The sequence below is a fragment of the Coregonus lavaretus genome, assembly GCF_964263955.1.
Source record: "Coregonus lavaretus genome assembly, contig: HAP1_SCAFFOLD_5565, whole genome shotgun sequence".
NCBI lineage: Eukaryota > Metazoa > Chordata > Actinopteri > Salmoniformes > Salmonidae > Coregonus > Coregonus lavaretus.
Genome location: NW_028162733.1, coordinates 25,613 through 37,337, shown reverse-complemented (window position 1 = coordinate 37,337; position 11,725 = coordinate 25,613). Strand labels below are relative to the sequence as shown.

Genomic DNA, 11,725 nt, shown 5'->3' with positions numbered 1-11,725 from the left:
GAAATTTCAAAGCAAAAGGGTTCCATATAGCACCAAAAAGTGTTCCGCTATGGGTTACAAGCCAAAGAACCCACTACTGTGTACCTTTATGAGACCAGGGAGATAGGAAGACAGTGACCAGTTAATAGATTCCCTGCTGAAACACCAGAGCATTGACTCTAGAATCCAGACACTCTATAGAACAAACATCAAAGGTCCAGAAGGGAAGAGAAGCCTAGCTAAGGCTAGGATGGAAGTGGAGGGAAGAACAGAGGGGAAGGAGAGGGAGGGGAAGATGTTTCCGTAGTTGAGTTGGTGGAGGAGAACGGAAGACACAGAACGAGGGAGGAGTTGCAGGGTCGGAGGAGAGGACAGGTGGAGGAGAAAGGATGAAAAGACACGCAGACTATTAGGGAGAGTAGAGGAGTGTAGGACAGGAGGTGATGGGTACGGTGGTACAATACCTCTGTCGTTGGTGTTTGGAGGGTCTGAGGAGGCCAGGTGGGGGTCTAGGGGAACGGTGGTGTCTGGTGGGGTGGGGCGGGGAGGTGGGGTGGTGGATGGAGGGGGGGTGCTGGGGACGTCTGGTGGGAGGGACGGATGGATGGACACGGACACACACACATAAAGGGACAGACAAAACAATCACAACATAAAGGGGGAAAAGCAACAAAATATGTCAAGGTGATGATGGAACAATGAATCACCTGTTACATCAGAACATACACAAAACTGGTAAAACATACAGAAACTATAAACATAGTAACCAGATAATACAAAACATTCGAATATGTAAACATATCAAACAAAACATATCAAAATGAATAAACATAAAAACATGTAAGTGGATTAACGTCTAACTGCAACAAACAGCTAGTTTTCACACATAATTGAAGACATAACAATAACAACTAATCTAATACACAAAGAAACACTGTGTCGGGGGACTGGGGAAAGACTGGAGACATTCATACAACACCGTGTCGGGGGACTGGGGAAAGACTGGAGACATTCATACAACACTGTATCGGGGGGACTGGGGAAAGACTGAAGACATTCATACAACACTGTGTCGGGGGACTGGGGAAAGACTGGAGACATTCATACAACACTGTGTCTGGGGACTGGGGAAAGACTGGAGATATTCATACAACACTGTGTCGGGGGACTGGGGAAAGACTGGAGACATTCATACAACACTGTGTCTGGGGACTGGGGAAAGACTGGAGATATTCATACAACACTGTGTCTGGGGACTGGGGAAAGACTGGAGATATTCATACAACACTGTGTCTGGGGGACTGGGGAAAGACTGGAGACATTCATACAACACTGTGTCTGGGGACTGGGGAAAGACTGGAGATATTCATACAACACTGTGTCGGAGGACTGGGGAAAGACTGAATACATTCATACAACACTGTGTCGGGGGACTGGGGAAAGAGATACTACAGTATACTACAGTTCACTATATAATTCTATAGTAAGTACTGGAGTATTCAATAGTAAACTGTGGTATTTGTTCATGTGGGATGTTTCCAAAACTGTTGTGTTTTCATAAATTCTGATTATTTCTAGGGATACACAACATCCTGAAATATATGTAGATATCTTTGTTAGATATTTCTCATAGTGATAATGCATGTTAGATATTTCTCATAGTGATAATGAATGTTAGATATTTCTCATAGTGATAATGAATGTTAGATATTTCTCATAGTGATAATGAATGTTAGATATTTCTCATAGTGATAATGAATGTTAGATATTTCTCATAGTGATAATGAATGTTAGATATTTCTCATAGTGATAATGAATGTTAGATATTTCTCATAGTGATAATGAATGTTAGATATTTCTCATAGTGATAATGAATGTTAGATAGTTCTCATAGTGATAATGAATGTTAGATATTTCTCATAGTGATAATGAATGTTAGATATTTCTCATAGTGATAATGAATGTTAGATATTTCTCATACTGATAATGAATGTAAAAAAAAAAGTGCTCAACATCCCCCCTTACTTCAGCACTCTTCCTACATGTTTCCTCATGGTTCTATTTAAAGTCATGTTCTCAAATCGTTCCATAAAAATAACACAAGAAAACTTTAGTAACTTTTCAGAGAACGTTCCAAGGGGGTCTAGTTTTAACAAACCAATGGTAAAGTGTCTCCCAAGTGGTGCAGTGGTCTAAGGCGCTGCATCACAATTATCCGCACCCTTGCTGGCGTTGGTGCGAAAGGGCTGGGTTTTGATGTGGGAAAAGAAAAACGAGTTGTGAGTGTGTTGAGGTTTGTTCCCCTCACTGGCCAATCGGAACATGTTCCAATGGCAAAATATGTGGTTGCTTCAGTTTGTGTATTTACAATATTTTATGTATTGCTTTGGAATCAACTCCAATTCCAATGTTAGTCCGTTATAATGGCTTACAGAACAAATAAGAAAATGTAGACCTAACCCATCTTTGCTAAATAGGTTAACTTGAACACATTTGCAGTCCACATTGTTCTAAGTAATTGCATGGCTTCTATAGCATTCACACTGATATAGGGACTAGGCCTACTGTAAATGGCATTAAATGGCATTCTGGCTGAGCGTGGACATGCCAAACATTGTCAATAAGGAAGATTACATTCATTATTAATAAGGCCTAAAAAGAGAATGCATAATTCTAATCAATTTCTAAACAAAACAAAACAAAACAAAACAGCAACTTGTTTTCAATAGGCTACGTCACACCTACAGGCCCCATCATTTCCCCCCGTGGGCATAAAGTATTAAAACAATGCAGACTATGGAGGGTTCTACGCACGTCCAAAACGGGACCTGCATGGCTAAAATAATGTGGGCCTGCCTCCAATACATAGATAAAAAGGGAACGTCAGCTCACTGTTTTACTCCTCTCAAACTTGATATTTTAATAAAGCTTTGGTGATGAAGATTTATTTCCAAGCGGTCTCAGGAGCCCAACCCTTTATCGACAGTCTTGACCACTTCGCAATTGCATTGGGCGGACATAAAAAAAGAAAAAAAAGCCATAATTGAGAGGAGGGGAGGCTATGCTTGGTTTTGAATCAAATAAAACTAAATGGGGAAAAAATATATTCTAAATACGAAGTATACAGGCACCAAAAGCACATTAGGTTACTCTGGATCCATACGCATATTGGCAGTGTGCGTCTCAGCTGGATAGGCTGCGTTTCCGCTGTCAAAATTGATGCCATAACCAACTGCATTACCGCTAAAACCAGCTTTTTGCTGGTCTTAAATATCCTTATCAGCACTGCCTGAAATTAGCACTTTGGATTATATTTTTAAGGAGACACCTCAAATATTTCCACCCCTCCCATCTGAGCGTAAGCGAGCTGATATAAGACAGATAAATTACCGAACCTGGCGTCAGGGCTGGAAAAAGCCAGTGCGCCAGTTTTTACATGACGAAATTACAAACTAACAACACTAGCGCCGCCTTAACGCCAGCCGAAAATAGAGCCCGAAGAGTGTTATTGAAAAACACACATTCCATTCTCAGAACGTTCAGAGAACATTCTAAGAATGTTATTTAAAAACATATACATTCTGTTATCAGCATGAACAAAAACTCTCTCCATCCTCTATCTTGTTAAGTGTGTTCAGGTGTGTTGGCCTCGCCAACACCTTATCTTAAGAGTCTATAGAAACGCATTAAATAAGGAAGAGATAGTCAAAAAAAGTATATTAAAAGGAAGTGTTCGTGAGAGTCTCATCTTTCCATAGAGGTGTCATATTTGTCACGATCGTTAGAGGAAGCGGACCAAGGCGCAGCGTGATAGGTGTACATACTTTTATTAAGTACACACACCCGAACAAAACAACAAACGATACGTGAAGTCCTAGGTTAAATAACACAAACCTTCCGGATCAAGATCCCACAATGAACTAGTGCCAACAGGCTGCCTAAGTATGGTCCCCAATCAGAGACAACGAGCTACAGCTGTCTCTGATTGGGAACCACCCTGGCCAACATATATATAAATGATCTAGAACAAAACATAGAAAACTATAACATAGAACCTACACACCCTGGCTCAACATAAGAGTCCCCAGAGCCAGGGCGTGACAATATTAGTGTAGCCCAAACTGTTCGGACGCTACAGACAGAAGTTGGTAGATCGGCGGTGCCAACTTCAGACAAGTCCCGTGACGCTTGTGGGGGTCGTAGAGCAAAACGGTCTCATCTTTCCATAGAGGTGTCATATTAGTTTGTAAGACGAACCATTCGGACGCTACAGACGTTTTTCGTGAGAAGACCGATTTTCTGGATGTCTCATTGCTGTAGCTCTGCCACCTTCCATTGGCTGATGCGGAATGCCGCCATTGACTGATGCGGTGGATTTGCCCATGCAAAAAAAAAATTTTGATCGATTTTGATAAGGATTTCTTTATGATGCTAATTAGATTTCCACGGGGGCGTGGACATCGACTCCAGGGGGTTATTAATGAGTGCTTGTTTCCTTCGAAAATGGGTTCTGTTTGAATAGACTAAAATGAACAGCTTTGCATGCGTAAAAAAAACATGTCATGCTAGCTCCATACTGTTGGCGCAGTGGACTAATTCCATGGATAGAGAACATAAGAATATAGGTTTGAATCTCACTGATGCCATGTCACAATAGAAAATAAACGTGTTTGCATGATTAAGGCCTAAGGAAATACATTTCCATGTGTCCTATTTGTGCTTGGAGTTCAAAAAAAGTTAACCCAAAATAAGATGGCAGTGTTACTAACCCATCATTAAAAAATATATATTTTTTGGCCTTACTGCTATTAGCCCATTCAAACGCATTGAATAACAGACAGTAAAAAAAATATCAAAAGGAAGTTTGTTCTGAATATCTGACAGATATATGAAAGATCAGGAACGTTTTTAATATATATATTTTTTACATTTATTTAACCACACATTCTTGCCATTAAACAGTCTCCATGTATACAGTGCCTTCAGAAAGTATTCTGACCCCTTGACATTTTCAACATTTTGTTACGTTACAACCACATTCTAAAATGGATTAAATAAATAAAAACCCTCTGCAATCTACACTCAATACCCCATAATGACAAAGCGAAAACAATTTTTTTGAAATTTTAGCAAATGTATAAAACCACAAAAACAGAAATACCTTATTTACATAAGTATTCAGTCCCTTTGCTATGAGACTCGAAATTGAGTTCAGGTGCATCATTTTTCCATTGGTCAACCTTGAGATGTTTCTACAACAAGATTGGAGTCCACCTGGGGTAAATTAAATTGATTGGACATGATTGGGAAAGGCACACACCTGTCTATATAAGGTACCACAGTTGAAAGTGCATTTCAAAGCAAAAACCAAGCCCTGAGGTCGAAGGACTTGTACGTAGAGCTCCGACATAGGATTGTGTCGAGGCACAGATCTGGGGAAGGGTACCAAAAAATGTCTGCAGCATTGAAGGTCCCCAAGAACACAGTGGCCATCACTCTTAAATGGAAGAAGTTTGGAACCACCAAGGCTCTTCCTAGAGCTGGCTGCCTGGCCAAACTGAGAAATCGGGGGAGAAGGGCCTTGGTCAGGGAGGTGACCAAGAACCCGATGGTCACTCTGACAGAGCTCTAGAGTTTATCTGTGGAGATGGGAGAACCTTCCAGAAGGACAACCATCTCTGCAGCACTCCACCAATCAGGCCTTTATGGTAGAGTGGCCAGACGGAAGCCACTCCTCAGTAAAAGGCACATGACAGCCCACTTGGAGTTTGCCAAAAGGCACCTAAAGACTCTTAGACCATGAGAAACAAGATTCTCTGGTCTGATGAAACCAAGATTGAACTCTTTGGCCTGAATGCCAAGCGTCACATCTGGAGGACACCTGACACCATCCCTACGGTGAAGCATGGTTGTGGCAGTATCATGCTGCTGGGATGTTTTTCAGCGGCAGGGACTGGGAGACTAGTCAGGATCGAGGGAAAGATGAACGGAGCAAAGTACAGAGAGATCCTTGATGAAAACCTGCTCCAGAGCGCTCAGGACCTCAGACTGGGGTTAAGGTTCACCTTCCAACAGGACAACGACCCTAAGCACACAGCCAAGACAACGCAGGAGTGGTTTCGGGACAAGTCTCTGAATGTCCTTGAGTGGCCCAGCCAGAGCCCGGACTTGAACCCGATCGAACATCTCTGGAGAGTCCTGAAAATAGCTGTACAACAACGCTCCCCATCCAACTTGACAGAGCTTGAGAAGATCTGCAGAGAAGAATGGGAGAAACTCCCCAAATACAGGTGTGCCAAGCTTTTAGCGTCATACCCAAGGAGACTCCATGCTGTAATCGCTGCCAAAAGTGCTTCAACAAAGTCCTGAGTAAAGGGTCTGAATACTTATGTAAATGTGATATTTTTGTTTCTTATCTGTAATACATTTGCTATTTTTGCTTAGTCATTATGGGGTATTGTGTGTACAATGATAAGGGAAACGGAGTAAAGCAATCTCAGAACCGCCCTGCAACCTAAAAATAAACGTTCCCAGAACAGGCTAAATTTTCACTTCCATTCTCAGAACTTAAAAAAAAAAACGTTACATTTTACCAGTCAGGAAACATATGGCTTCGTTCCCAGAACCAAAGGGAAACCAAAAACGTACTTTACAACAACTTCCAAGGAACCAAATGTGCTAGCTGGGTATTCCCTATTCAAAATCAGTGCACCACATAGGGAATAGGGTGCCATTTGCGATGCAATTGTATCAAACTGAAGTACAACCCTTATATAATCCTTGACAGTAGAGCCAGAGAGTTCATTCTCCTACATCCTGCTATCTGCTATTTAAATATTCATGAATATGACCGTGTCATAGGTCACCTGCCAATCAGGTTTGAGAGGAACAAAACATCACCAGGAAGTTGAAGAGTTTCTGAATTATTAATTGGCTGAAAAACAAAACAAAATGGCTGCTATGCTAAGATTTCAGTGTTACATTCCATACCTGGCCCTTCCCTTCTCTTTTGTTGCCAACTCCTCACAGGAGCATAATATTAGCATATAATCTTTGCATTTGGCTGCAGCTGTTAGCCAAAGTTATGTTTAGCGAGTTTAGTTGAGAGAAGATGAGGGATGAGGAACAATGTTTTAACTTGATCCACTCCTCTTTGCTCCAGTGGACAGGTGTAAACACGCAGACGTGATACAATGGCTGCTGGAAGCACAGCTGAGGTTAAGACCATGGTGATAAAAAGCTAGGGAAAATCCACATTAGCGCTATGCTAAACAAGACAATGACTAGGGAAGAGAAACGTTAGCGCTATGTAGATAACAGCTAAGGGGGAAAAAAAAAGGTGTGGTATATTCTGATAAAGGCTAGGGAAAATAGTGAAACGTCAGCGCTATGCTAACGAGATAACAGTTAAGGAAGATGTTATACAGGTAATTGAATCACGAACAGAAATCACGTCCTGTATGTCACGACAGGAGACGTGACCTGACGCGAAGCCTAACATAACCCTGTTCTGTCAGTTTCTGTCTTCCTCTATGACTGTGATGTCATCAGAGTGCGACCAGGCCTGGGACAGGATCCTTATCGGGCTACGCCACACCTTTCCTTTCCCCTAGCCTATAGAAACCTAACACAGATACACCACTTTGCTTACCATGTTACCTTCCCATTATCACTGTCATTAATACCATGGTGCATTACCGTTTTAAAACACCTCACCAACCTGAGATAATGAATAAAGCCCATTAAAACACATTACCAGGTTTACTCTACAAAACTGCCATTTTGTCCTTCTTTGTCCAGCTCTACCATTAAACGCTTGCCCCCTAAATTGGTGGATCACAGCAAAATGTTTTTTTTTTTTCTCCAACGTTTTCCAATAACCGACCAAGGCTGTATCTTTCTCACTTTCTTTCGTCCATTAAAGCGACTTATGAAATACGGTGTGACAGTTAATGGGGTCACAGTGTCACCTTGGCTTTTACGTTCATGTTCTCTCTCCTCTTTTTAGAGATGAGGTGCTACGGGATTTTAATTGGCCACCTCTGCTGTCTGGGCATCTGTCCCAAAAATGGCACCATATCCCCTATATAGTGCACAAGGGCCCTATGGGTCTCTGGTCAAAAGTAGTGCACTATATTTAGGGAATAGGGTTCTATTTGGGACACAGCCGTGGTGACATTTCAGAAACACCCTGAATCACTATTCGCAGGCTAAGTGCACGTCGTGAGGAGGGGATGAGGGGATGAAGGGAGGAGGGGTTGAGGAGAGAAATAAAAAAGAAGGGGTGAATATCGATGAGGAACCATCAAAAACGCATTTTCCAGGAATTATTGTGGCAATAGAGGAGAGTTAAGAGGGGCGCTAAAGGAAAGAACGGTTAACGACTCTCGACAAGACCTTCTCCCTCTCTCTCTTTCTGTCTCTCTCTCTGTCTCTCTCTCTCCTTCTCTCTCACTTTCCTCTCTTCCTCTCTTTCTCTGTCGCTCTCTCTCTTGCTTTCTCACTACCTCACTATCTCTATCTATCTATCTATCTATCTATCTATCTATCTATCTATCTATCTATCTATCTATCTATCTATCTATCTATCTATCTATCTATCTATCTATCTATCTATCTATCTATCTATCTATCTATCTATCTATCTATCTATCTATCTATCTATCTATCTATCTATCTATCTGCTGTCTCACTTCTCTCTCTCTCTCTCTCTCTCTCTCTCTCTCTCTCTCTCTCTTCTCTCTCTCTCTCTCTCTTTCTCTCGCTCTCTTTCTCTCTCTCTCTCTCTCTCTCTCTCTCTCTCTCTCTCTCTCTCTCTCTCTCTCTCTCTCTCTCTCTCTCTCTCTCTCTCTCTCTCTCTTTCTCTCGCTCTCTTTCTCTCTCTCTCTGCCGATAATGAAGTTGTCAGTTTTATGGCAGCATCATCATTAAGTTCTTTGGTTACCCTTGTTATTACACCAGCCTGACATTTCACTGGAACAGAGGAGGAGTGAGGAAGAGGAAAGAGAGGGAGAGGGGGAAGAGGAGGAGGAAGGAGGAGGAGGAGGGAGGAAGAGGAGGAGGAGGGAGGAAGAGGAGGAGGGAGGAAGAGGAAAGAGAGGGATAGGGGGAAGAGGAGGAGGAAGGAAGAGGAGGAGGGAGGAAGAGGAGGAGTGAGGAAGAGGAAAGAGAGGGAGAGGGGGAAGAGGAGGAGGAAGGAGGAGGAGGAGGGAGGAAGAGGAAAGAGAGGGAGAGGGAGATGAAGAGGAGGGAGGAAGAGGAGGAGGGAGGAAGAGGAGGAGTGAGGAAGAGGAAAGAGGGAGAGGGGGAGGAAGAGGAGGGAGGAAGAGGAGGAGGGAGGAAGAGGAAAGAGAGGGAGAGGGGGATGAAGAGGAGGAGGGAGGAAGAGGAGGAGGGAGGAAGAGGAAAGAGAGGGAGAGGGGGGTGAAGAGGAGAAGTATCTTCAGATAGAGAGAGGGAATGGAGGGTAAATATGAGACAGGGAACATAAGGTTTTATTACTTTTTTCATGTTGTCTTGATTCCACAGATCTTTTCATTAGAACATGTTGTCCCATGTTTGAATTAATCTCCGTCTGTCTGTCTTGTCAGTCCATATCAGTCACACAGGCTGAGGAGGATTTAATTTCATTCTATCATTCTTTCATTCTTTCTTTCTTTCTTTCTTTCTTTCTTTCTTTCTTTCTTTCTTTCTTTCGTTATTTGAGGAAGACGATGAGTCATGCCATGTTGTCCATCTCCCTGCTGGGCTAACTGTGTGTGTGTGTGTGTGTGTGCGCGCGCACGTGCGTGTGTGTGTCATGCCGTGTCGTCTTTCTTCCTACAGGGCTAACTGGTTGATGGTTTTCATGTTGGATCAGAAACATTAGAGGAAAATGGAGATTAATCATCAAAGATGACATTTATCACCATGGTCATTAGTGGGAGAGACGGGGAGGGAGGGAGGGAGGGAATTTCTAAACTGTCTACTGATGAATATTATTAAATCACAGAAAGTAAACCTTTAACAGACCTGAACTCCTTCATCCTCCTCTCTCTCTGTCACTGTCTCAATTCAATTACACTAAAAACAATTCAATTCAATTGGGCTTTATTGGCATGGTAAATATATGTTTACATTGCCAAAGCAAGTTTCTCTGTCTCTCTCTCTCTCTCTCTCTCTCTCTCTCTCTCTCTCTCTCTGTCTCTCTCTCTCTCTCTCTCTATCTGTCTCTCTCTCTATCTGTCTCTCTCTCTCACCTCTCTCTCTGTCTCTCTCTCTCTCTCTCTCTCTCTCTCTCTCTCTCTCTCTCTCTCTCTCTCTCTCTCTCTCTCTCTCTCTCTCTCTCTCTCTCTCTCTCTCTCTGTCTCTCTCTCTCTCTGTCTCTCTCTCTCTCTCTATCTGTCTCTCTCTCTATCTGTCTCTCTCTCTCTCTCTCTCTCTCTCTCTGTCTCTCTCTCTCTCTGTCTCTCTCTCTCACCTCTCTCTCACAATCTACACCTTGTTTTGTTTCTCATAATAATATTTATATAAGATCAAACTGCATATTCAACAACTTTTTCAAGCTCCCCTGGTCAACAATACCCCATTATTTAAAACTTCTTATACAGTATTCTTCTCCACTCCTTCCTTCCAACTTTTTAATTAACTTTCCCATGGTCGTCTAGTTCCTGCTCAGGGCTTTTACATCAAATCAGCGCCGAAAATAATACAAATTAATTCAATTTCAGCGAGGCTTATTAACGTTTTATATTTCTTTCACAGAACGGTACAACTTCCAAGAGAGATGCAGCTTCATGACTAAAACATCACAAGGTGAAAATAAAAAATATAAATGTTGATAATAAGGTAAATGTTGATAATAAAGGTAAATGTTGAAAACATTGGTGTTTTTCCATTGTGTGTGGAAGGGGAGGACCATCATCTGCAGTGAATTTCATAAAAATTAAAATAGTGAAACATTTAGACAGTTATCCTTTTTAGATGAAACTATACTAAATATATTCACATCACCAAATAATTTATTAAAATACACTATTTTGCAATGAAGGTCTACAGTAGCCTTTACAGCACTATGTGGGGTAGCACCATGGTGTAGCCGGAGGACAGCTAGCTTCCATCCTCCTCTGGGTACATTGACTTCAATACAAAACCTAGGAGGCTCATGGTTCTCACACCCTTCCATAGACTTACACAGTAATTATGACAACTTCCGGAGGACTTCCTCCAACCTATCAGAGCTCTTGCAACATGAACTGACATGTTGTTCACCCAATCAAAGGATTGCACTGCAGTGCATAAAATGTGGTGAGTAGTTCACTCAAAGAGAGACAAAGACAATAGTTGAACAGTTTTGAACAAATGTATTTATTTAAAAATGAAGGAGGAGAGAGAGAGAGAGAGATATTTCGTTGTATTTTTTTTCACTTTCACTTAGCTAGCGAATGCAGCTAGCTAGTTTAGCCTACTAAAACACCCAGCTCAAACAGAGAGGGATGCAATGTTAGCTAGCTGGCTATGGCTATCCAACACTGGAACTCTTCCAAGTCAAGGTAAGCTTTTGGTTTTATTAATGTATTGCCACCGGGACCCGCCGGTGTAGCTGCTAAACGGCTTGCTGACTGTACAATGTACTGCATGATTGTAGCAGGTTTACTAACGTGTTAGTTCTAGTAGCTATGTTGACTATGATGTTACTAACGTCGTTAGCTAATATGGTGACAACGATATAGGCTGTGTGTAGCGGTTATGATATGAAGGTTTGGCT

The 11,725-nt window shown here is 42.0% G+C and overlaps 1 protein-coding gene across 1 annotated transcript in view; it reads right to left on the bottom strand.

Annotated features, from left to right (window-relative positions):
• Positions 1-443: 443 nt before the first annotated feature.
• Positions 444-11,725, bottom strand: part of LOC311118945 (cell adhesion molecule 2-like) — a gene marked incomplete at both ends in the record, with an annotated part of 31,035 nt that continues 19,753 nt past the window's right edge. Inside the window, one exon of the mRNA XM_084193694.1 lies at positions 444-563. Coding sequence (XP_084049820.1) covers positions 444-563 — 120 coding nt within the window. The remainder of the gene's footprint in view (positions 564-11,725) is intronic.